The 27,657-nt window shown below is 43.0% G+C and overlaps 1 protein-coding gene across 3 annotated transcripts in view; it reads right to left on the reverse strand.

Annotated features, from left to right (window-relative positions):
• LOC147461560 (uncharacterized) overlaps positions 1 to 27,657 on the reverse strand; it is a 95,699-nt gene that overhangs the window by 12,302 nt on the left and 55,740 nt on the right. For 2 of the 3 annotated variants that reach the window (XM_086509066.1, XM_086509067.1), the window contains exons 2-4: positions 24,591 to 25,301; positions 23,338 to 24,486; positions 5,922 to 6,136 (exon numbers count right to left, since the gene is read on the reverse strand). In XM_086509066.1, coding sequence (XP_086365192.1) covers positions 5,922 to 6,136; positions 23,338 to 24,486; positions 24,591 to 25,301 — 2,075 coding nt within the window. The remainder of the gene's footprint in view (positions 1 to 5,921; positions 6,137 to 23,337; positions 24,487 to 24,590; positions 25,302 to 27,657) is intronic. The other variant, XM_086509068.1, reaches the window with a different exon arrangement.

The following is a 27,657-nucleotide window of genomic DNA, read 5'->3' on the forward strand; positions in this document are numbered from 1 at the left end:
CTTGAACAGATCTTTGTCAAAAGTGACAAAGTCTTTTGCACACCTCTCTATGGCTGTAGAAGAAGCCGAACCTTCTGCTCAATGGCAAATCCCAGAACTTAAACCCGATCAAGTATATAAACATAAAAATTTATTTAAACTTAGAGCCTCCACTGTCTATCTAGATAATAGGTCTGTAGCATCTATTCCCTCAGATAATTTAATGCATTTTATTAAGCTTACTGAGATCCTCCAACATGACAAAGCAGAACTCCTAAAAAAGGGTTATCACTTTGTTCACCTTGGATGTGTACAAATAGATAGTCTAGATCCCTCTAATTATTTAATTAGTTCACAAAAGCCCATTTCTTCTGTTATTGTGCATAAAGCCCCCACAAAGTCTAGAGCTATGCGCATGAAGGATTGCCAACATTTGGAAACCTTTGAGCAAAAGGATCAAACCTTTTGCAGGCATTGCTTACGACTCATAGGAAGATTAGACTCTTCTTCCTCTGCTTTTAACATACAGTTTTGCATGATCGAAGGAAAAGATTTTATTGTCTCTAACACAGATAAAATCTTTATAGTTCCTTATGTAACTATGCATGATCAAGCAAAACCTCACCCTGAATTGCTTCAAAGCAATTACCATACTGTCAAGTTGCATTTCCTTGAAAAGCAATTGAATGACTTGCATAAGTTAGTTATTGAGTCCACTCATAAACTTGCTAATATGCAAATTCAATTACAACAAATGCTTGACAATTCTCCCTTCTCTGTACATATAGATTTAATAGTTCCCTCTTCCCTTGAGTTACCTTACTTTTATAAGCCCTCAAAGCATAATCGCTCTGGTCACTCTGGTAAAAATTTGTCCTTTAATGTCATGACTGTTGATCAAGAACAGGATATTTCTTCAGACATTGAACCGGGATGGGAAGACTGGAAAGCTGCGGAGCAGCTTTATTACCAGCCACGAAGTGGCTTATCAGACGAAGATGATAGAGATCTTTACACTCTAGCTTGTTGCCACAAAAATCGCAACAAACTAATTGATAACGCAGGTAAACCTCCATCTACAAAACCCAAAGGTGTAACCATAGAATCCATCGACTACCAATGGACTGATGACCAACTCGAGCCAATATGGGATATGACCAATGCAGAACATAGAGTTGGAATCAAGGATTATGGTCCAGCATTTATCCATGGTGATTGGGATCAGTTCGATTCTTTCTATGATGAAAGAATTTACAATGGTCTTCAAGCAGAAATCATTCCTGACAATCTTCCATCTCCTCCAATAGAAATTGATAATCCTTATTCTCAGGAAGAGTCAGAGATTGATGATTCGCAAGCCGACATCCCTCTAGTGCCATTACACATGGAAAAAGATGAACCTATGGATGAAGCCTCTACCAGTACAGCCCAAGCTTCTAAACATCCCCAATTTGTGCAAGGAATTAAAAAGGTAGGTGACATTACCTTTTACAACATTGATAGTTTAGAACAAGAAGACATCATTCTTATTCTAGAATACATGCATAATTGGATCTATCACCAAATGCTATTTGGGCGAATGCAACAACAAACTGCAGTAGAAGCTGCAGTAAATGGTTTTACGAGTATCCTCAAAAGATGGTGGGAAATGTTACCTCCAGAGATCAAAAACTCTATCTTACGACCTGCTGGTAATGCGTCACCTCTATTACTACTAATAGAGAGCATCTACAAAGAATTCATTGGACATCAAGAAGATCAAGCATAGCTGGCCTTACAAGCCTTTCATGAAGCTCAGATCTGTAATTTCTCCTCTATATGGGATTTTTGTATTTATTGCAGAAATCTAATATATAAAGCAGGAAAATACCATTCTGGAGAAATCAAAGCAGAATTTGTACACAAGCTACCAAAAGCAATTACAAAGCTTCTTATTGAGAAGCTGGATAACCAAAATCTAAATCTCCAAACAGCAACTCTTGGAGATATAATCCAAGCTCTACAGGTGGTTATACAGGAACTCTGTATTCAAAAGCAAGCACAAAAGGAATTGAAGGATTCCAAACTTTCAAAGAAATTCTGCAAACAGAATTACTACTCCAGAGATTTTGGATGCACAGATAAAAAGACAAAATGTTCTTGCAAGCATTCAAAGAAGGGAAAGAACGAGAAAAATTATAGAAAGAAACCCAAGCGCGGGTTTTTCAAGAAACGTAAGTCCACATCTTCTAAAAATGACAATAAATGTTTTATTTGTGGAAAACAAGGTCATTGGGCTTCAGACTGTCCAAAGAAGAAAAAATCAGTAGCATTCAAGAATATAATTCTTGAAGATGGATATAGCTACTCTGAGATATCCTCCTCTGATATCTCTGATTTTGAGTTAAGTGTTGCTCTACTTGAAAGCAAAGTGCCTTCAACAGAAGAAAGCAACTTCGATTCCGACTCTAGCTTTCAAGATTGCCCTATTGCAATGAATGTCATGAGCCTAGAAGACCTTATGCCTATTCCCTTCAACCCTCAACACTGGAAAAGGTTTTCCAAAAGAAAACAACAGTTCCAATCAGATGACTATGCTTCAAGCAATTCAGATTCTTCCTTTGAATCTGAAAAACCAGGTAAGAAGACCTCTTCTCAACATATTTCTAAAGAAGCATCTAATTATCACAAGCAGCTCAAGAATGCTCTACGTGAAGCTGACAAACCTAAAGCACCAGCTTTAGAACGAATGGTCATTCCAGCTTTAGCCACCAAAATAAAGCTAAAGCAAATCAAAGCAAGTTAGCCTCTCTTCGATCATAACTTCATCGTTAATCTGGTCTCAGGCAAAATCAAAGCTCGACCTCTCCAAACTTTCCCACATGGAAGAACACCTTCCAATTCTTCTAATTCTAATGAAGAAGCTTCTGATTTCCCTCACGATATTCCATCGACATTCCGTTCTAAACAAGATCACTCTTATAAAGAATTATGTCAAAAAGAGCAGGAATTGCGTCAACGCGAGCTTCTGTTTGAAAAACAGCAGGCTCTCCATAAATGGGAAGCCAATCTAACTGCCAGAGAAACCTCTTTCCTTTCTCGGGGGGGTGAGACTTCTCAGACTTCTCCGTTCTTTCCAACCCCACTTGCTCCAATTCCGTGGGATATCTTACTTCCAAAAGAACAGCCAGCTGAGCCAACTCCCAAAGGTAATCAACTATCTGGAGAAGATATTAAAAATCTAAAAGAGTTGATAACCCTATTCAAGCAACCCAAGCCTCAGCCAAAAGAAACAAAGGAGTCTACAGAAATGAATATGGCCAACGAAACACAAATCATCAATGAAAATAATGTGGCCATCCCTATTATAGGATTGCTAATCAAACCAAAAGGTTTTCAAGAAATTGCTCTGGATGCTTTAATCGATACAGGTGCAGGAGGAAGCTTTGCAAAAAAAGCTTTATTCTCATCAACTATGATCAAGCAATATCTAGAAGCCAGGCAGGTAAAATATGGTAATGGCTCCAAGGCAATGATCAGAGAATATGTCTATGCATGGATAGAGCTAGGCAATGCCAGATTACCTATTAGACTATCCTTACACAATTCAAATATGTGTTATGATCTGGTAATTGGATTTGATCTAATATCAAAGCTAGCCCCTAGCACATTCACAGAAACAAGCTTTCATTTCTCTTATCTGGGTAAAAGATATACTGCTCCAATTAAGTAGAGAGCCAGCTATGCTATTAATAGTTGTTTAGTTTCCATCAACTATTGTGATAGCAAATTTAGAGAGTGGTTCCAAAAAGAAAAAGCAAAATACAAAACCCAAATAGAAGAACTAAAAGAAAGGATAATGCAAAGAACCTCCGACAACCCCTTAGCCTTCTGGGATGAAGAAAAATATATGATCACTCTTCCCACTATCCCTGAAGTTAATCCAACCAAAGCTTCCCACCCAGGAATGTCGATTTCCGATAATGAGCTTTGTCGCAAAGAAATAGAGGAGCTACTGCAGAAAGGTATAATCCAACCATCCAACTCAAATTGGGCTTGCAGAGCTTTCTACGTCAATAATCACAGCGAAAGGAAGCGAGGGAAAAAGAGGTTAGTAATTGATTACAAACCCCTGAACAAATTTCTGGTCCCAAAGAAATTTCCTATCTCTCTTCAAGAAGACTTGATCAGAAGAATAAATGGCGGAAAAGTCTTCTCCAAATTTGATCTGAAAAACGGATTCTGGCAATTTAAGGTGCATCCCAAAGATAGGTACAAAACAGCTTTTGTAGTACCTCAAGGAATGTATGAATGGATATCTATGCCCATGGGATTAGCAAATGCCCCTTCAGAGTGCCAACTCAGGGTTGAAATGATATTCGGGTCTATCAAAAAATTATGTCTAGTATATTTGGATGACATCCTTATATACTCTAAAAATATGGCAGAACACATAGAGCATCTAAGGGAAATCTATGAGCTGCTAAGAAAAATAGGTCTCGTTCTATCTTACACCAAGTGCAGCATTGCTCAAGAAGAAGTCGACTTTTTAGGCATTACAATCTGCAATGGATGTATAAAACTACAGGAGCACGTATTAGCTAAAATCGCTAGTACTCCCAATCATCTTAAAAATATCACCGAGCTCCAACAATTTCTTGGATGCCTAAAATCAATTGGAATATCCCTTACTTAGCCACCCTTACAAAGAAAATAAGAGTACTTCTGCAAAAGAATAGTTCCAAACAATGGGAGGTCTCACACAGCAAAACCATCGAGTTAATCAAACTCATCTATCAACAACTTCCCCCACTAAAGTTACCCGGTGAAGGACAACTTATCCTCTACACCGATGCCTCTCTCGAAGCATGGGAAGCAGTCCTTTGTGAAGAAATTAATAATAAAGAAATGATGGTCTGCAGATTTGCAAGTGGATCCTTTCTTAAAGCTGAACAAAATTATCCCTCTGCTCAAAGAGAGATTCTTGCTGCCAAATTAAGCATCAAGAAATTTAGGTTATTTCTTTTAGGACGAGTCTTCATTCTCCGAATGGATCTCAACAATTTCCTTCGATTTCTTACTTCCAAAAATGCAAGCGAAGATAAACGCCTCATCCGATGGGCCTCTTGGTTTGCCCAATGGGACTATAAGTATAAACATATCAAAGGCACCCGCAACGTCCTCGCGGACATTCTAAGCAGTCTCATCCCACAAGCCGGGTGGAATAATAAAATTTCCTCCCCACTATTCCCACTATCTCCTAGTGACACAAGCACTGATGTCATCCTGGAATAATCTTATTTCCTCCCCACTATCCCCACTATCTCCTAGTGACACAAGCACTCATGTCATCCACGATGCTACGGCTATGCAAGCACATAGTGACTGGAAAAAAGCGTAAGCATAGTGGAACACATTAGAAGATTCTACTTTAATAGAATACACATGTTCACCTTAGTGGAAGACACATGTCCACTTTTTCTTTAGTGGAAGACAACATGTCTACTTTGTAGAATGCGCATTACATGAAGCTTGTAAAGGAAGCCACCCACTCTCCTATAAAAGGGAGACTCCCCTTCATTGTAAATTATCTCGGTGTGAGCTTAGTGTATCTCGAGTAAAGCTTAGCATATATATATATATATATATATATATGTATATATATATATATATGTATATATATGTATATATATATGTATATATATATGTATATATATATGTATATATCAATTCACAACAAGAAGCCTGGCTTGAGTACAATCCTCAAGAAATTTCAAACTTTTAACCAAAAATCAGGAAAACCAAAAGACAATAGCTATGCTCCATTCTCCAACCCAAACTCTAAAAATCAAATGCTGTAAACTATTTATGCCATTCTTTTTGCTAATTTCTTTAAATATGCATGCAATCAATCATTATGATAACTCAAATTACACTGTAAAACAAAGTAAATATACACTTACCTGTGTGTTCTGACTAGTCTTTTGTGTTTACGTTGATAAATCTTTGTCATTAACAATGTTGAAGATGCAAAATCTGCAGTCTGTTGTCCGTATCCACTGCTACATGGCTCTGAATCAGAATATTGTTTGCACACGTTAGTACATGGCTGTTGATCACCATGTTGATCCTCTTCCACATTTGCCACAATGGCATCACATGAAGGTCTTAACTGGGCCTGTCAAACAACTCTCTCTCTCTCTCTCTCTCTCTCTCTCTCTCTCTCTCTCTCTCTCTCTGTGTGTGTGTGTGTGTGTGTGTGTGTGTGTGTGTGTGTGTTGGGGGGAGGGGGGGGGGGGGGGGGGGGGGGGGGGGGGGGGGGGGGGCGCAGGAAAGGAGGCTGCATTATGTGTATTAAAGAGACCTCTAGAGATGCTCAATGGCCTATCGCTCAAAGGAAGTACAAAAAGTGGGATAACAATATAAGGGCTATGAGGATATCAAAGTGGCCTGTATGATAAATGCAAAATGAACCACTAGGGAGGTGCATAATGCCATATGATGTAACCATGGTCCCGGACTAAGAACTGAAGATCTCGCCCAAGTGTGAAGATCTCTCTTTGAGTGAAAAGTGGGGCTTGTGACCCTTTGCATTACGTAAAAATCAACCATAGGTCATACGCAAGAAATATGGGAAAAACCTTGAAAGATATACAATGAGATCATGGGGGAAAATCCCATACTAACCAAAAGATACATCAAGGGATAAGATACTCTAATCACAAAGTGGTGATGAAGCTCTCTAGCTATAAGGTACCTACACAAATCTTCCAAAAGCTATGTCCGCCTTTGGCGATGTAGTAACACCACCAAGTCCAATGCTATCTACCTGACTGATATAAAGTATCCCTTAAAAGAAACCTCCTAGAGCCGCTCATAGAAGCCAAGGGACTCTAAAACCCCTGGCTTGCTCCACAATCATCTACATCCACACTAACATATCCAAATGTACCCCAAAAAAAGGTGCAAATCTACCGCTAAACTACACTGAAAGAGAGTAAACTACACTGAAAGAGAGGCATAAGGGACCCATTTGTGGTCCACCACAAAAGCCAAGGGAAGGTACCAAGATGCACATTCCTCTAACCAAACCAACTTCCCCAAAGCATAGCTAAATTGACTCTCAAGCAAATCTGCAAATTGTCTAGTATCCATGTAGTAGCTGGCCTAGACCATCGTCTGTTCCTTTATGGTATAATAGACAGCCTCCCTTGTCCAAAAGATATCCTCATGTAAAACCTGCACTCTAAATCTAATCATGGGTGCACTCTCTGGACCTAGAAAAATCTGACGTCATCTTGACAACTGCAAGAAAAACTGTCGACACATAATAGCCCACTCCTTGAAGAAAGTTGAAACATCTGGAAATCTCCATGTACCACACGAAAAGAAATGGGCAAGCAAGATCTCAGATCAGGACATCCGTAGGTGATATAAAATCTGCTAGATAGTCAAACTCCTCGTCAAAGCGAGGAGACTCTCTCTCTCTCTCTCTCTCTCTCTCTCTCTCTCTCTCTCTCTCTCTCTCTCTCTCTCTCTCTCTCTCTCTCTCTCTCTCTCTCTCTCTCTCTCTCTCTCTCTCTCTCTCTCTCTCTGTGTGTGTGTGTGTGTGTGTGTGTGTGTGTGTGTGTGTGTGTGTGTGTGTGTCAAATGCTTTCTGCATGAAGGCTTGCATCAATCTCAATACGGCTTCGTTCCGCGACGTCAAATTACTGATAACCTCGCAAATGTCATTATTGGTATGGAATATGCAAAATATACTCGAGAGGATGTATTAGTCATGCAGGTTGACATTAAAAAGGCATTTGATACTGTTCTTTGGGATTACATTGCGGATACCATGCGACATTTGGGCTTTGGGCCTAGGCTATCCCGTGTCGTGCTTTTCTTGTATACAAACAGTACTTCTGCACGCTTGCTGGATGGTTCTCTCACAGAATCTTGGCCTTTGGGACGGTCGGTATGGCAAGGCTGCCCTCCGAGTGCTTTGCTTTATGTGATCGCTACTCATCCCTTGTTTATGTATTTGGATTCCTTGACCTCCACTGGTAGGCTACATGGACTTACTTTACCTTTTGGTCCACAATTTGCTGGTCAGGCTTATGCGGATGACTCTTTGTTCATGCCTCGTAATAACTATGATGTTGTACAACAGATTATGCAAACTCTTCACTTGTTTGGCTTGGCAGCAGGTCTCAAAGTTAACTTTTGCAAATCCAAGCTATTGCCTCTGAAAGAGTGTGACTGGCATACGATATTGTGGCCTGGGAAGATTGTTCCTCCCCATGTTCTGGTTCGCCATTTGGGTTATCCACTTGGTTGGAATGTATCGGCTATGAAGAAAACGGATTGGGTGCTCCAACGTCTACATTCCAAGTTGAACAATCACAAGACGGACACTACGTGCCAATAGAAAAGAACAGACTGAACAGACTTTTAGCACTTCAATAACAACTAAATTGAAAGAGAGAGACGACACGCGACACGGAGTGGCGGAATTCCACCATAGAGAGTATTGGTCCCAAACCTTGGTGCCCCTTTCGGTATTTCTTTATATTGCATATCAAAGTACAAGCCGGTACTCCAGACTCTGCACCTTCTCCAGGAAGCATGCCAGAGAATGAGCCCTAACCTCATATTTAAAGGCCCTTGGCCTAAAAAGAAATTACAGTGAAAAGCCTTTAAAACTCAAAAGCTCCTGGTCCAAAAAGCAATGCCAAAAGCTGCCAGCTTTTCGTAAATCGCGTTGGTGTTCGTACAGCAAGCCACGTGTCAGCCCACCACGTCAACAAACCAGGGTTAGGGTTTTTGATTTTAGGGTCAGGGTTTCAGACAAAATTAGGGTTTCTGATTTTAGGGTTAGGGTTTCAACAAAATTAGAGTTTCTGGCAAAATTAGGGTTTTTGATTTTAGGGTTAGGGTTTCAAGAGAATTAGCGTTTTGGGAAGAATTAGGGTTTTTTATTTTAGGGTTAAGGTTTCAACAGAATTAGGGTTTCGACACGTCAATAGTTTGTTACATCTCCCCTTCTTGAAAGAGAGTAATCGTCCGCGATTACAACATATCTGCAAAACAACTCAAGTTAGCTCAAAAATTTATGAGGGTCATTCCGAGGGACAATCAGTTTGCTCTTTTTCTTAAGGAGTTAGCTTCTCCTTTCTGCTCTTTTGATCAAGGAGTTAGCTTCTCCTTTCTGGTCTTTTGATCAAGGAGTTAGCTTCTCCTTTCGTCCAGATCGGAACTCTTGATATTCCGGCGTAGTAAAATTAGCCATCACACCCAAACCGTACTGATCTTCCACAAGTGTCTTGATGCACTAAAATTACATACCCAGGCAATCTCATCCAATTAGGAATATTCAGTAGTTGGCACATCACAATGCAACACAAATGCTTACATATGCATGTTAAAGGCATAGAAACATAAAGCCGCCGATGAACACTCCTCCCGCATAACCTAACAAGGTCCGGGCCGGGAGATATTCAACGACTCCCTCATCACTCCTCCCGCATAACCTAAAAAGGTCCGGGCCGGGAGATATAGAGGCCTTTTACAACCAAACGCCCCCCAGACCGCAACCTGCGTCGTTTGAAGGTGCTGAGAGTAACCACTGCTCAGACTTCTTAATACTCCTCCCGCATAACCATCTAGGTCCGGGCCGAGAGTCACAACAACAATTATTTTACAAGCATACAACCAAACGCTCCCCAGGCATCGGCCTGCGTCGTTCCGAGGTTTTCAAACATACAGTGAAACGCTCCCCAAGCATCGGCCTGCGTCGTTCCAAGGTTCAAACAATACCAAAACAGTATTTCTCACTTCTCCACTCAGGAGTAAAATCACCAATCAGTGAAACCAGTATCAAACCTATGTCAAACAATTCAAATTGGCACCAAAACCCGTTCAAAACAGATACCATCCATTTCAAACAAATTCCAAATAGGATCACCAAACAAGATCAAACAAAACTCAAACTTAAAAAGCAATGTCGACATCAGTCAAGCTTGAAAAGTCGACTGACTTTCTATCTTGAAACCTACACCAAAAATTAGGATTAGGTTCCTTCCATGAGGTTGTAGCCGAGCACAGCATGGTCCATGAGCTCTTGGACAAACAGTGTTTCTTTGGTGGCAATGGTAGTCCCAAAATAGCAATCGCACTGGATCTCCAAGGTCATCTGCTAGTGAAGAGACATCTATTGAAAGATGTCGAGAAATTTCAAGTTATAATTTGCTAGGGTTTCCATGGCAAGCATTTCAGGATACCCCACTCTGCCAGAAGTTGCACTCCGAAGGAAGATGTCAGAAACCATATAACTTCGGGCAAAAATTATCTTGAAAGCTTGCCAAGTACTTGGAGTATGCTGCTTGGTAGCTGTAAACATCAACATCTGCATGGCACTGCTTCTGAGAAAAAAAACACTGACTTGAAACAAATCTGGATCCTTCTCTTGCAAGTGATCTTAATTGGCTTATGCCCTGTAAGACACTGCGGTTAGACGGGAGCACGCCCGATGCGCAATGAAGTAAGGGTGGGAGTGGCTAATCAGTCCGGGTTGGAGGGCGAAGATGCCTCGATTAAAATTCCAACAGCTCTGTCTGCTCTTTTATAGGACCAGTATGCTTTCAGAAAAGCACACGACTGATGCTCTAATACCACTGTCACAAGACGAGCACTACGTGCCAATAGAAAAGAACAGACTGAACAGACTTTTAACACTTCAATAACAACTGAACTGAAAGAGAGAGACAACACGCGACACGGAGTGGCGAAATTCCACCATAGAGAGTATTGGCCCCAAACCTTGGCGCCCCTTTCGGTATTTCTTTAGATTACATCATCAAAGTACAAGCCAGTACTCCAAACTCTGCACCTTCTCCACGAAGCATGCCAGAGAATGAGCCCTAACCTCATATTTAAAGGCCCTTGGCCTAAAAAGCAATTACAGTGAAAAGCCTTTAAAACTCAAAAGCTCCTGGTCCAAAAAGCAATGCCAAAAGCTGCCAACTTTTCATAAATCGCGTTGGTGTCCGTACAGCAAGCCACGTGTCAGCCCGCCACGTCAGCAAATCAAGGTTAGGGTTAGGGTTTTTGATTTTAGGGTTAGGGTTTCGGACAAAATTAGGGTTTCTGATTTTAGGGTTAGGGTTGCAACAAAATTAGGGTTTTTGGCAAAATTAGGGTTTTTGATTTTAGGGTTAGGGTTTCAACAGAATTAGGGTTTTGGACAGAATTAGGGTTTTTTATTTTAGGGTTAGGGTTTCAGCAGAATTAGGATTTCGACACGTCAATAGTTTGTTACATGAACTATTGGAAATTGTCCACGTGGCCACTTCATGTGCGTCTTAGGATTGTCCAATGCATCCTTGTGGCTTATGTGCAGTTTTACTTGCCTTTGTTATCCTGGCCTCGGTTGCGCTTGCAGTCTCTCATGTCCAATATTTTAGAACATTTATGGCGGACCTCATCTACCAAGAGAGGCATTCGGCTTCTATCTATGGACAAGCTGTGTTCTCCCAAGTGGCTTGGAGGGTTGAATATTTTGGACTTGAGACGTCACCTTCTAGCTCGGAAAGCTATGTTGTTGCAAGTTTTGGTGGAGCAGCAGCAACCCTGGGCTCTCATGGTCACACATTTATGTGCGCACATTGTCACCCCTTCTTTTGGTCATTGGCAACTGACTTATTGGGATGTTGTTTTTGGGAAGTTTGAAGGACACATTCCTGGATGTCCCTTTACTTCTTCTCTAATTGTTGATTGGAAGGTTGTCACTTTGCATTTGGCCTGGGATAGTCGACAATCCTCTGGGGGTAACTCTCTTCGCTTGGAGAGTTTACATTGGAGCAGGATTTTTGTTGTCACTTTGGTTCAACGGTCTCCTCGCCAAGCGTATTTTCTTTCCCAAAAGGGAATCTGTCAGGTGCATTAGGTGGTTGATGACTCGGGTTATGTTCTTTCTTTTGCTAATGCCGTCTCCCGCTTTTGGTTGGGTCTTCACTATTCTCCTCTCTGGCGGGAGATTCAATACATGCTTGCTGCTCATTCGCCCATTCCTCCTCTAGATGAAGATTCTCGGTTCTCTGATTGGAATCTGGCTACTACTAGATTGGACTGCATCTCAGCTGCCAATGTCTATGCCATTCTTCAGTCTGATGTATGGATTGTGCATCGAGGTAATCAGTTGTGGTCGCTTTCCGAGTCATTCTTGTGGTGGCAACACGCATTGTCTCGCATTTGGCAGTCATCTGCCTTTGAAGGAACGTGTCTTCTTGTGGCGGTGCTTGGTGGGAGCTCTAACTGTTGGCAGTGTGTTGCATGCTCGGCATATTGCGCCTTCCCGTTGCCCCAGATGCCTTGAAGCTGAGGAGACCGTGCCACACTTTCTGTGGTGTTGTCGTCACTCCAGAACCTTCATTCGGCAAGTGTCGACTGCTCTTCGACTGCGTTTTCCTTCCGGCTCCTTTCACAAACGATTTTGGCTTTTTGGGGTGCTTCGGTCACCACAATCTCAGTTTGCGGTCTTCTTTACCTGGGTCAGATTTTGGACTATGTAGGCCATTTGGCATCATAGAAACTCCTTGATGTTCCAGGGCACTTTTGTTGACCCCTTTCCCTATTTCAAATTATCTCTTGGTCAAGCGCTGCATTTTGCATATGAAGCTGAAGACATCACTCTTGATGCCTACAGGATTTACTTTTGACTGTTTCTAGCCTTCGGAGCCTCATAGTGCTTCGTCTTTTGTATCCCTTTCTTTTTTAGGCTTTCCTCGCTTCGAGGTTTCCCACTTGTAAATTAATCAAAGCAGATTTACAAAAAAAAAGAGTGTGTGTGTGTGTGTGCGCCCTCCTATGACCTTTTGTCAAGATACCACGAGGACTCCAAACATGTACACAATTTTTCTCCTTCGTCTTCTCCATCCTTGTGTGCATACCTACAACCACATTTACAACAATTGGTGTCAAAGCAAGCTTTGGCATCAAGGCAACGTCCCAATACCCTCATAGCTCACTATCTCAAACTGAGGTGATATTTGGTGAGCATCAGCACGGAAGGTTCTGTGGATGATAGTGAAAGGTCAGATAGTTTGCTTGCTAGAGTGGGTTTGTTGCCTACTGCCGAGGAAGCACATTGTGATCTTAAAGATTTGCAGGGTCATGCATTCATTGTGCTTTCAGGATTTCATTGCTCGACACATTCGCTCAACAAAACAACAAAATAGACATGGATAGACTAGCTTGTTTGTATGGCTTAAATTGCTTACCCGAGCGAGTGAGAACCGAAGGTTATGCACGAGGAGGATGATATTGATGTGTTACTAACCGAGACAAAGTTGCCAATGGTGAGGTCATTCCTGACGGTGGTCTTGTGCAAACAATTCTTGATGTGTCACCAGATTCTTTCTCAAACTTTTGTCTCCACTCGGAGATTGTTACAGAGAATAAATATGATGTTGTGAGTTCAATGGTCTTGTCTTTGTATTGCTACAAGAGGCCAAGACTAGGGAAAAACAAGGCTAGGCAACATATTGTTGAGCAAGCATTTGTGGCTAAACAACAAAAGGAGAATAATTCTAATGTTTTTTTGAGTAATAGGAGCGCAACAACAATTGCTACTTTTTCAAACAACAATAGGTCTCAGAACTATGGTGATAAAGACAAGAAGAGGATGAAATGCCATTCCTGTAAGGCAAATGATCATCCTCCGTAAGCAATGTCCTAAGTTTAAGGATAAAGAGGCTCACAAGAAAGAGGCAAATGCAACCATTGTAAATGCTTCTTTAAATGAAAATTTGGTAAATTTTGTGCAAGATGCAAGATAAGCTTTTCTTGTGCAATGTCAATACGACCAATCTATTCAAGGTGCATGTATTGCATCGTCAATGGATCATGTGTATTCCTTTGACAATGGTACATTCAAGCATATTCAATCTCATTGTGATTTGTTCACTTCTCTTGAGACTCTCAATCTAATCATGGGTGCATTCGTTGGATCGAGTCCGAAGAAAAAACTGACAACTACAGGAGAAAATGTTGCTAAATAGACTATTTTCTTACTTTTCTAAGTCATTTCTATTTAATGAAATTAGGATATTTACCAGTGTACACTTGAACTGTTAAAGTTAGGAACTGTATATCTACTAGAACTGATAAAAGCCATCAAGAACGGACAACTTTGATGTGTCATACAATGGGTGACATTAAGCATCGTGATGGAGTTGTACCGTTAGTAGGTGGGAGAGAATGGGAAATGGGTATTCCACATGTGTCACATGATAGGTGACAAGAGCATTGGATAGGCAATATTCCATTGGCTTAGGAGGAAATCCGAACTGGATAAAGGATTACACGTAAAGATGCACATACAAGAATAAAGATGGGTTTTGATAACCGTTTTCTAAAAGTGAATATTTTTAAGTGCTTTAGGGAAAAGCAGATGCTTTCCCGCAAGGCAATCTATGTTTGCATTGCATTTGTACATAAGGAACTCCTCAGAAGTTCAATTTCCTATTTGGTGGTAGCTCCAGTATCTCCCAAGAGAAAATTAGGAAGTGAGGGTTGTTTTGTGGTTGTGCCCGATCGTACTTGAGGTAGACGTTCATGTTCACGGCAGTGCACTTCACTCTGTTGCTCACCGGGTAGGCTGGCATGAGGCGGGACCCCCGTTCCTAGAGTTTCCCAGGGTCAAAGTCTCGAGTCTTCTACAGTTCTCCTACTAAATATGTGTCCAAGGTCACTTTCAGGAGTTTACATATTTATTAGCACATTTTAGCCATTTATGGGATCGTGGGGTTTTTTGACTGAGGTAGGGCAAACTTGTAGTTTCCCTATATAGGCAGCCCCCCCCCCCCGCCCTTTGTACTTTGGCAGTTGTTCAATGCAGAGATCCACCGTTTGGGCAGTCACTCTCTCTCTAGCATTTTCAGCTTCGCTAGCATTTTGTGTTCGTGCACTCTCTCTCTTTAGCGTTTTTGGCATCATCATCAATCTCTCTTATTGGTGTTTTCTAGCAGTGATACCTCTCTCCCTTGCTAGCACTCCCCTTCCACAACGTGTGCACACCCTCTTCGGTGTACCACATCCCGTGGTGTGTGCTCGAGCCTGTTCGGGGGGCGGTGTCACAAACTGCTGACGTATCAAGTCAATGAAGAGCAAAGCCAACCTTCAGGATCACGGCCGAGGGGCCTAAACCCTAAGAAGAACAAGCAACAACAGAAGAAGAATTCCTACCAGCTTATGGGACCCCGTCCGATGGGGCCCAAGTGACAGAAAGGATTAAAATAACGCAGGACCTACACACCCATAGAAAGACTTGCGTAGCACTTGCTGACGTGGCAGTTGTACAGAAAAACCCCGAAAATTACGCTGACATGATGACATGGCAGACTTTACGGATTTCCGCGCTTTGCACTAGCAACTTTTTGGCATTGCTTTTGGACCAGAAGCTTTGAGTTTGAAGGCTTTTCATGTAAACTGCTTTTGGGGCCTAGGGCCTTTAAATATGAGTCCATGGGCTCATTCTCGGGCATGCTTCCTGGAGAAGGTGCAGAGTCTGGAGTACCGGCTTGTACTATGTTGATGCAATATAAAGAAATACCAAAAGGGGCGCCAAGGTTTGGGGCCAATACTCTCTGGGGTGGAATTCCGCCACTCCGTGCCGTGTGTCGTCTCTCTCTTTAAGTGCTAAAAGTCTGTTCAGTCTGTTCTTTCCCATTGGCACGTGGTGCCCGTCTGGTGACAGTGGTATCAGAGCATCAGGCAAAGCATACCGGTCCCACACAAGAGCAGATAAAGTAAATCAAAGACTACTGAAATTTTATTTGAAGTATCTTCGAGTCCCAACCCCGGACTTATTAGCCACCTCCAGCTAAGAGAGCTAGACCCGCTATTGTTATGGCATACGTCTTGAGAGTACAAATGAATTGTGCCGAGCATATGGAAAAGTCAATGGCTTCAAAGCCCTTATTTTCTTTGAATTGGTTGACTCTGGTTTTAATATTGGTTTCATTGATTGGTGATTTTAATCCCGGGTGGAGTAGTGACAATTCTATTTGGGTATTGTTTGAACCTCGGAACGGCGCAGACGGGATGTCTGGGAAGCATTTCGTTGTATGCTAGAAAACCTCCGAACGTGGGGAGCGTTTGTTGTATGCTTAAAAAATATTGTTGTTGTTACTCCCAGCCCAGACGTGGATGGTTATGAGGGAGAGTATTAAGAAGTCTGAGCAGTGGTTACTCTCCGCACCTCCAAACGACGCAGGCTGCGGTCTGGGGGGCCTTTGGTTGTAAAAGGCCTCTATGACTCCCGGACCGGACGTTTTTAGGTTATGCGGGAGGAGTGATGAGGGAGTCGTTGAATATCTCCCGGCCCAAACCTTGTTACGTTATGCGGGAGGAGTGTTCATCGGCGACTTTATGTTTCTATGTCTTGTAACATGCATATCTCAGCATTTGTGTTGCATTGTGATGCGCCAACCACTCAATATTCCTAATTGGATGAGATTGCCTGGGTGTGTAATTTTAGTGCATCAAGACACCCGAGGAAGGTCGGTGCTCTCTGGGTGTGATGGCTAATTTTACTACGCCGGAATATCAAGAGTTCTAATATGGACGAAAGGAGAAGCCAACTCCTTGATCAATAGGGCCGAAAGGAGAAGCCAACTCCTTAAAAAAGAGCGAACTAATTGTCCCTCGGAAATTTTTGAGCTAACTTGAGTTGTTTTGCAAATATGTTGTAATCGCAGACGATTACTTTCTTTCGAGAAGGGGGGATGTCACAAACTGCTGACATGTCAAGTCAGTGAAGAGCAGAGCCAACCTTCAGATCACGGCCGAGGGGCCTAAACCCTAAGAAGAACAAGCAACAACAGAAGAAGAAGTCCTACAACTTATGGGACCCCGTACGATGGGGCCCAAGTGACATAAAGGATTAAAATAAAGCGGGACCTACACACCCACAGAAAGACTTGCGTAGCACTTGCTGACGTGGCAGTTGTACCCGGAACTTACGTTGACATGATGACATGGCAGACTGTACGGATTTTCGCGTTTTGCAATTGCAACTTTTTGGCATTGCTATTCGACCAGAAGCTTTGAGTTTGAAGGTTTTTCATGTAAACTGCTTTTGGGGCCTAGGGCCTTTAAATATGAGGCCATGAGGTCATTCTCGGGCATGCTTCCTGGAGAAGGTGCAGAGTCTGGAGTACTGGCTTGTACTGTGTTGATGCAATATAAAGAAATACCGAAAGAGACGCCAAGGTTTGGGGCCAATACTCTCTGGGGTGGAATTCCGCCACTCCGTGTCGCGTGTCGTCTCTCTCTTTAAGTGCTAAAAGTCTGTTCAGTTTGTTCTTTCCCATTGGCACGTGGTGCCCGTCTTGTGACAGTGGTATCAGAGCATCAGGCAAAGCATACCGGTCCCACAAAAGAGCAAACAGAGCAAATCAGAGACTACTAGAATTTTATTTGAAGTATCTTCGGGTCCGGACCCCGGACTTATTAGCCACCTCCAGCTAAGAGAGCTAGACCCGCTATTGGGCTAGTCCCTGATATTTATGGCATACGCCTTAAGAGTACAAATGAATTGTGCCGAGCATATGGCAAAGTCAATGGCTTCAAAGCCCTTATTTTGTTTGACCCCGGAGCTACAGAAAACTTAATCCATCCAGAATTCTTAAGCGGATGCACGTTGATTGTGATGTAGAGGGTGGAGATATTGAAGCTGAGCTAACCATGGGACAGACTCAGAAACTGGTACCGCTCATTGGTGCTCTTCCAATGACTATCCAAGATTATCATGGAAAAGTTGATTTCCACATTATAAAGTTGGGCAATTGCGACGTTCCTTTGGGCATGCCCTGGCACGACAAGAATGATGCGACTCTCTAGGTTCGGAACCGAACCATCACCGTGATGCAAAAGGGCAAGCCAGTTTTCCTCAAAGTTCGGTTGTCCGAACAAAGCCTTGAATAACCTCTCTAGTTGTTTTCTAGTTCGATATTTTTAAACATTGTTTGAGAAAGTATTGTTTGAAATGGATGCTATTTGCTTTAAACTTGTCCGATTTGAATTGGTTGACTCTGGTTTTAATATTGGTTTCATTGATTGGTGATTTTACTCTCGGGTGGAGTAGTGACAAATTCTGTTTGGGTATTGTTTGAACCTCGGAAAGACGCAGACGGGATGTCTGGGAAGCATTTTGTTGTATGCTAGAAAACCTCCGAACAACGTAGACGGGATGTCTGGGGAGCGTTTGGTTGTATGCTTAAAAAATATTGTTGTTGTTACTCCCGGACCGGACCTGGATGGTTATGGGGAAGAGTATTAAGAAGTCTCAGCAGTGGTTACTCTCAGCACCTCCAAACGACGCAGGTTGTGGTCTATGGGGCATTTGGTTGTAAAAGGCCTCTATATCTCCTGGCCCGGACCTTTTTAGATTATGCGGGAGGAGTGATGAGGGAGTCGTTGAATATCTCCCGGCACAGACCTTGTTAGGTTATGCGGGAGGAGTGTTCATCAACGACTTGATATTTCTATGTCTTGTAACATGCATATGTGAGCATTTGTGTTGCATTGTGATGCGCCAACCACTCAATATTACTAATTGGATGAGATTGCTTGAGGTATGTAATTTTAGTGCATGTCACGTGACACATCCAACCGTATGTGTCCGTGGACAAGCTACAGCATGACCAGGGTTCAGTTCAATCAAGTCAGTCTAGAATAGAAAGTGATCTGGCACTTTTGTGAGTCTGTTCGCAAACCGTGCATGTCCAGACACTTAGAGTAGATGCATATCCTCTAGTTGCACACGGTATGACCATTAGATTTCCATCAGAACCCATCAGGAGCATTTTTACAGTGCATAGACCTATTTTTCCTATTTTTGACCTTTTTCACTTATTATTTTTAAGTGACTTTTGTTGGAAAGTAGGTAGGGCAATTTTGCTAAGTTTGTATATAAGCAAACCTAGCGCTAGCACTTTTTGGCAGAAGAGACAACAAGAGCACACGCTCAACAGGCAACTTCTCAGCTGAACCCCCAAGAGGCCTAGCGTTTTTGCATCACAGCAGAAGGCTGGCGTTTTTGGACCAAATCAGCCAGCGTTTTTGCATTGGCAACAACTTGGCGATAGCAAGAAGCAGAAGACTCCTAGCGTTAGCAGATTTGCACAGCAACAGCAGATCAGCCCTAGCGTTAGCAGATTTCTACCACAAGTCAGATTTTCAGCCCTAGCGTTTTTGCATCTGCCAGGCATTTCAGTGTTTTGCAGATCTACCGCGACGGAACCAATACAAGCACCAGCATTTTCAGTTTTCAGCACTTGACATCGCAAAACAAGTCCCAGATCTCACCTCCTCACAGCAATTCCTCGCGCACGGTGGGATCCATCGAAGTTTACAGATTCAGCCCAGAAAACGCAGATTTCAGCATCTGCGTTTTCAGTGCGTCGTCGTCGCACCGTCGTCTTCGACATCGTCATGGACATGGAGCCTGAATTCAGCAGACAAAGATTTGCAGATTTCAGCCCTTAGCATTTTCAGATTTCAGCCCGTCTCGTCGTCCTCATCGTCGTCGACATCATCGGCAAGTCCAAGCATTGTAGAGATTTGTGCAATCAATAGTAGACCTCTCTCGCCATAGAGAGTGGGGCCTTCGGAGGAGGGTTTGACAACATTCTGGTGTTGTATTCTCTTCTCTCTCTATCTCTCATCTCATGCACCTTCACGCACAGTGTCCATTCACTTTGTTTGTGTCCATTATTGCACTCTCTCACTAAAGGAACGGAAGGCTCTCCCTTCCGTAAGTAAAAGGAACCCTTGAGCACAGTTCGGAGCACTCATCTTGAGCAAAGTTCAACATTCACTTCCACTGCACCTTACTGTGCATCAAGACACCCGAGGAAGGTCAATCCTCTCTGGGTGTGATGGCTAATTTTACTACGCCGGAATATCAAGAATTCCGATCTGGACGAAAGGAGAAGCCAACTCCTTAACAAAAAAAAAAGAGCGAACTGATTGTCCCTCGGAATGACCCTCAAAAATTTTTGAGCTAACTTGAGTTGTTTTGCAGATATGCTGTAATCGCGGACGATTACTTTCTTTCGAGAAGGGGGGATGTCACAAACTGCTGACGTGTCAAGTCAGTGAAGAGCAGAGACAACCTTCAGATCACGGCCGAGGGGCCTAAACCCTAAGAAAAACAAGCAACAACAGAAGAAGAAGTCCTACCAACTTATGGGACCCCGTCCGATGGGGCCCAAGTGACATAAAGGCTTAAGATAAAGCAGGACCCACACGCACACAGAAAGATTTGCGTAGCACCTGATGACGTGGCAGCTGTACGAAAAAAAACCCGGCAATTGCGTTGACATGATGACGTGGCAGACTGTACGGATTTCCGCGTTTTGCACTGGCAACTTTTTAGCATTGCTTTTGGATCAGAAGCTTTTGAGTTTTAAGGATTTTCATTGGGGCCTAGAGCCTTTAAATATGAGACCATGGGCTCATTCTCGGGTATACTTCTTGGAGAAGGTGCAGAGTCTGGAGTACTGGCTTGTACTGTGTTGATGCAATATAAAGAAAAACCGGAAGGGGCGCCAAGGTTTGGGGCCAATACTCTTTGGAATGGAATTCCGCCACTACGTGTCGCGTGTCGTCTCTCTTTCGATTCAGTTGTTATTGAAGGGCTAAAAGTTTGTTCAGTCTGTTCTTTTCCATTGGCTCATGGTGCCCGTCTTGTGACAGGCGGTACGAGCTGGTACCTTCACGGCGAGGAGATCCATCGCAATAGATACGAGATCCATTGGCTGTCAAGTACGGAGAAGTGGTTTGCTTGAGGTTGCAGACAAGTTCATCACCCGATTCACCCATTTTCCACTGCAACTTTGACATGGTATCAGAGCCACGGTGTGCTCTTGAATCGGATCGGTGATTTGTGCGAGTTGGTGGTGCTGATTTTTCAACGATGACAAGAGATGGTTTGCTGTTTTTTTTTTGCATTTTTCACTCTTTTGGGGGTGATTTTGGCTGTAGTGGGTGGATTTTCAGATTTTACCTTCTACCTCGACCTAGCCTTATCACATGCCTAGATTCTCCAACACCATGGAGAAGAGTGATAATTCTGAAACCTATTCAGCCCATGGTGAATGAGGATGGGATCGGCGGTGGTGAGAACACCATCAACGAAGAATGGGGAGATTGGTCCCAGTTCTACTCCGGTGTAGGTGATCAACCAATCAAGATACCTACACTCCCTACCTTTCCCTCAGATCGGCAACCGAATGGAGACGACTATGCCATTTGGAAAGCCACCATAATGGTTGTCTTTGATGTAAGAGTGCACGTGTGCAGAAGCATGAGACAGGAGAGGGGAGAGAGAGAGGGGCTCTCTAGCAGATCATTGCATGGTTGCATGTTGCAGAGGAGCGTCTCCAACAGTTGTACTCTATGATTATCAATACAAAAAGATGTACCGAAAGGAGAGCCAGATTTTGGGGCAAGTGCATCTGCAAGCAAAACTTCATCCCTTCGTGTCGAGTATTCTCTCTCTCTCTCTTTTAGTTCAAGTGTTTAAGTTGTTCTAGTTTCTGTTCATGTGTCGTCGAAGATTCTTGGGTGTCCAAGCAAGTAGCACCCCCTCTCCTTCAACAATTTGGTTTGATTACAACCTGCACCCATCACACCCATCCTATTTTTGAGGTTTTGTATCCTGCTGTATGTTGGGGGTACAGACATTCGGATATGGTTTGTCTCATAGGCTTGTTCTCTTTGGCCCCTATGAGATCCTACTACAATCTTCCTTTCTTTCTTACTTTCTTTCTTCATGTTTAAAGAAAATTACCACTATTGCTTTTTGCGTTACATAAAAAACAACCAATGGTCAAAACATTAGCAATTTTAGGAGCCCCTACATCAAAATACAATGACAGCATAGAGGAAACACCTCAATATGCAAAAGGGCAACAAGTAATGAGACAACTTCACGAGTTCCACAACTAAACTTGCTAGATGACACCCAAATATATATGGCAGTTTCTCTTTTGGGACCCGAGTGATACAAAGCTCATGAATCCAGCCCCCTTGACGTCATCAAACTCAAGCACCATTATCAAACAATAATGCAATGTCCTAAGATCTCATATACTGTAAAAGATGGGACTGTACATGAAACATATTGTGCATCCATGAAATAAGATCACTCCTATCCAATGCCTGAGATAGAAGGCATCTCCTAGCATGCATCAACGACAGTGGTGGTGGAAGGTTCCCACTGTCTCATCCTCTATAACAAAAACCAGCAGAAGGGACTATCGTGCTAGGGATTCCAGCCAGATTCTCTCAGCTCATTGGACCCTGCAGCTTTAACAGGCTGGCAGTAAAATAGAAAGATATTTACAACATGAAATGATTGTTAGCTGTCAAAAGTAGATGGGAAGAAGTGTGTACCATAAATGACTACTATCACTCTTGCCGCCCTGCCATGGAACTCAAGAAGGTAGAAGTTCGCCCCAGGATTTGACAAGTCACAAAACGCAACCTGCACAGTTGGGCTGTGGTGGAAGTTCTCAAGTGCCTCTCCAAATGCTGACGAGAATTACTGATCTCTATCCAGCTCGTCACCGAAGCAGCCAAGGTGCAAAAAGACTCATCACTCAAGCAGTGTGCCCTCCAAATACACCACAAAACTATACTAGCTATCACAAAAAACATATAGTCCCATCAGGAAACGTCGTGCCTGTCAAATCCTGCAACATTTTGCTCCTGGGCTGCGGTGGAAGTTCTTAAGTGCCTCTCAAAAGGATGTGAAGAGAATTAATGATCTCCATCCAAATCGTTACAAATGCAGCCAAGGTGGAAAAAGACTCGTCACTCAAGCAATGTGCCCACCAAATACACCACACAACTATGCTGGCTATCACAAAAAACATCTAGTCTGGTGGTCAGGAAACAGCATGTCTGTCAAGTCCTGCAACAGTTTAAATGAACCCTGCAAGATCAAGCATGAAAGCTGGATCCTCCGCCCCCCCCCCCCCCCCCCCCCCCCCAAGTGTATAAAAGCTAACAAACTGTCACCAAGTGACAAAACCTATACAAGTCCTTGCTTAAGGCATCAAAAAAATCCTTTCTATACATATGCGTCTTAGACAAGCCCACCAACAGTGTTTGGGAGACACTCATATAGCCTACTCCCAAGCCAGTAGTAGGGTTATGCTCTCCGTATTCCCATGGTCCAAGTACCCACTACTAATCCACTATGAGCAAGCGCAAATAAAACTGATATAAAGACAATCTGAAAAATACGAAGTACCTAGACTTTATCATTACTCGTTACTCAAATTTGCTTGCAAAACCGGTTGCTTATTGATCAACTTAACTCACCTTGCAAAGCAGCTCAAAAGCAGACGCTGAATTTGAAATTCTCTGCAGTATCCAATTGAGAGTTAACAAAGACTTCAAAACCTCCAAGTAAGCTTGCTGTAAAGCATTTGGGGCATCATGCTTTATACACAAAAGAAGCCACTCGGCAAAGAATGTGAAAGCATTTCCTGTCAGTTGATCAACTTCTAGGATTTCATTTTGAAGCTCCTTATCTAAAGTTAGATTTGAGAGGACTGTGATCCTCTCCACCGAGGCACAAAATTTGAATAGTTGTCTTACGTCTCTTATATACACCTCAGCATTTGAACAACTCTGGTCTTCACTATTTGGCGTCCTTGAAGTCTGAAGGGTTTTAGCAGCCTCTGCAATTAAGGAAAATAGAGCTGTACTAATCAAGTGCAATATGGAGACCAACAGAGTTGCCTTTGTCTCCAAAAAAGAAGGTATTGGAGAAGATAAGCAAGTGTGGTTCATTGGCAGCAGTTGCTCCTGTCTTTGTTGCACATTATAAAAAGACTTATGATATGTACAGAAAAGGCCAGAATGTGTAGATTCTTTTTCCTGCTGCAAAGCCTTTAAGTTATTCTCTTGATCAAGAAGCAAGTCCAATAGTAAAGCAACTTTTTCAGAATCTCCGTCACACATAACAGAGAACTTATTGGATAAACACTTGAGAAGTTGACCACATTGCAATAAATTTTGATGTGGAGGTACAGCTTTAGCCTTCCAACATTTAAAGTAAAGACTTGTTGCACTTTCAAGGGCTGATGCAACAAAACCCAAAACTACTTCTTCTGAAAGCTCTTCTCTCAAGCAAGATGATCTGTTAAGGGAACATCTTAGCACATTGATTATATGGATAAGGAACGTGTCAGGAGCACAGATATCATCAACTATAGAAAGGTCCAGCAGCCTCACAGCAGCAGGTAGACTTAAACTAAATACATGGTGGGTAAAAGATCCCTGTTCAACATTTTGTTGCAGCACTTTGGTATGGGCACCACCAAGGACTGAGAAAGTGAAATGCATTGCAGCTGCCTCCATAACCAGGATGACATAATTCTCAGGAGAAAACTGACTTTGTAATACATCACCAGCCTTCAGAATATTGGCTAAGCGTGGCTGCAGAAGTAACTCTTCCAAAAACACCTGCACATCAGACCAATGACAACCAGGTTCCAGCTATCAAATATCTCAAGCACAAACCGCTGCCAAAAGGTACATTAAATCGCAAAACTGAAATTAAAGTGTACCTCAAGAAGGACAAGAGCAATTCCGTTACGGTCAGTACGAGCTGTTTTCTCATGTAGAGCACATGAGGTATCCTTTTTGACAGATGTGAGAGAACAAAAGAGGTCGGTGTTTTCATGACTTGGTCGGTCCTTGATGATATTATTGATTGATGCTTCCACAGAGGTAATGCGTGGAGTATAAGAATGCACGCAGGCACACTGAACACAGCAGAAGGCTTGCAACCTGCCACGATTTAATATGAGAGTCCTAAAGGTGTCCGCGACCTCATCTAACTCTTTCAAATGAAGGCGGAAATGACTTGCAGGGCAAACCAACTGTTCAAAGAGTGAGTTAATGGTGTCTGCAGCAACAAGACTTAGACCTGTGTTGAACTCCAAAAGGGGAAGGATATAAATGCAGCATTGGAGAAGTTTCACAGTAAACTCTATGTTAGTATGATCACAATGGCTGCCACAGGTATGATCAGCGAATGTATGCCCAGAAACCTTTCCAGCACATTCCCACTTGAATAACCAATTTATGCAATTCGCAAGTTCAACAAATATCAATCGGTAGAGGGTCTGAATATCCTTCAAAGCCAGAAATATACTTTTATCTCGGAAGTGAAGAGAAATGGTGTTCGCATCTGCACATGTGAAGGTAGACTCTGATGTTGGTGCCACATAAAGAAGGAAAAGCGCGAGATGATGGAGAGACTCTGTTTTTAGGACCTATAAACAATAAGCTTTGTGTAATAATATCTCTCTCTCTCTCTCTCTCTCTCTCTCTCTCTCTCTCTCTCTCTCTCTCTCTCTCTCTCTCACATCTTCCCTGCTCCACCTTCACAGGACACGGAAGCCATGAATGTTTCACCTACTTGCAAGCCGCGAGCAAAGGCCACCTTCATGCTCACGAACAAGCGGATGACGCAAATGGAAAGGGAAATGAAGGAATGGAAAACAGAGATGGAAGGATGGTAGAAGGAGAAGGCCAACCTCCTCCAGATGGTCTTCAACGAAGGCGCACAATGGAAGAAGGAGAAAGAGATATATACCTAAACGCAGAGATAGAAGCACTTAAGGCGGACTCACAGACACTCAAAGAAGAAGTCTCAGCCCTCAAACGGGAGCTTGTTGACAGAGCAAGCAGTGGATTAGAGGAAGGTGAATTTCAGCCCTCTATGATAGAGGAAATCAAGGTAATCAAGGAACAGGTAAGGATGATCAAAGAGGAAGAGAAACTGAATGTGGCGAAGACGTCTTTATGGGCGGATATGATAACAAAGACACAGAAGAAGGCGGACGAGGCCGAAAAATGGATTGAGGTCGCCAAGAAAGGGAAAGGTAAGGAAGCTCCTTGTACACCGACGCTTATCAACATGACCCTCGAAGAGGAACAAAGAAGGCGGATGCGGGCTTTACATGTGAGAGTGACCGGCCTCAAGGACATAAACAATGTGGAGAAAGAGGTCACAAGCCTCACATCCATGATGGGGGTGGGAAAGCCTTTGTACACAAAGGCATGGAGAGTAGGCAAGAAAAGTGATGGCCCGAGAGAGTCTTCAAAGGAGAGAGCTCTCATACTACGCTTCCCCTCCTTGGAAGAGAAGAAGGAATTCTTGAGGAAGAGGCCTACTCTCAAGAAGACAGGTATTTTCCTCGGCGATCACCTTACTCTCTCACAGCTCGCACATATGAGAGAGATAATGCTAGAGATTACAGTGGCAAGGGAAAAAGGAAAGATAGCCTTCTACAGAGATGGCGGGTGGTGATTGTAGAGCGGCGTGTTGCATGACTGTGCGAGACCTATGGGACCACACTGAAGATTGCTACTTGGAATTGTAATGGGTCTATGAGGTTGGACGTTGGTGCATTTGAGGACAGTTTCAAAGACAGGGACATTGTATTCTACTCAGAGACTCACCAGGCCCCTAGACAGGTGATGCCACATGTGGTGGGATATAGATGGGAGAAAACCCGCAGGACAGCTACGAGATCTGAGCATGGGGGTAGAGGGTCAAGAGGAGTAGCAATACTATTTAGAGAGAAGCTACAACCACTACTACATATTGTACGAAGAGATGAGCATGCTAGATACATGTGGGTGAGATTGAGAGCTGACACAGGTCGATTTCTATATATTGCCATATGTTACTTTCCTCCCCATACGTCGGTATATGCTGCATCCAGAGGACAGTCGCCTTTTTCTATACTAGATGATGACATATGGGAGTTTTCTAGGGATGGTGATATGATACTCTTAGGGGACTTCATTGCCCAAACGGGCAACTCTCAGACAGTCTTCTACAACACTTCAGATGAGATGCTTAGAGAGCTGGATAAGGGTGAGTTGGGGCTTGACAGACGCTCACATGACAGAGAGCATACGGAGTATGGGAGATACCTCATGGAGATGACGACTACACATGGGTTACCCATACTTAATGGCTTACCGCCATTTCCTAGAGCAGTCGGTTTCACATGCTTCCCACACAGACATGGGGCCAGACAGTCTTCTGCGACACTTCAGATGAGATGCTTAGAGATCTGGATGTGGGTGAGTTGGGGCTTGACAGACGCTTACATGGCAGAGAGCAGACGCAGTATGGGAGATACCTCATGGAGATAACGACTACACATGGGTTAGTCATATTTAATGGCTTACAGCGATTTCTTGGAGCAGCCGGTTTCACATGCTTTCCACACAAACATGGGGCCAGTACAGTGGACTATGTTATGACAAAGCCGAGCATTGTCCCTTGCATTCACGATTTCATAGTGGGAGCCAGGCCAGTGGGCGTAGCAGTGGATCATACTCTCTTGACACTGTACGTTTCTTTTCAGTATAGTACAACCCAGACATCAGGAGGCAGGTCACACACCCGTTATACAGAGACTGATTCCGTTTATACAAACACCTCATCAACATACATACCAAATAGAGTAGGAGACAATGGGCAGCCCTGTTTCACCCCAATAGTAGAGTAAACTAAATCAGATACCCCTTCCGGAGTGCGTACATGTCCCATCACTGATCTGTACAAAGCCATAATCCACCAAATCAACTCTATGGGCACCCCCATCTCCT

Source organism: Adiantum capillus-veneris, chromosome 3 (genome assembly GCF_014529385.1).
Source record: "Adiantum capillus-veneris isolate H3 chromosome 3, ASM1452938v2, whole genome shotgun sequence".
Lineage (NCBI taxonomy): Eukaryota > Viridiplantae > Streptophyta > Polypodiopsida > Polypodiales > Pteridaceae > Adiantum > Adiantum capillus-veneris.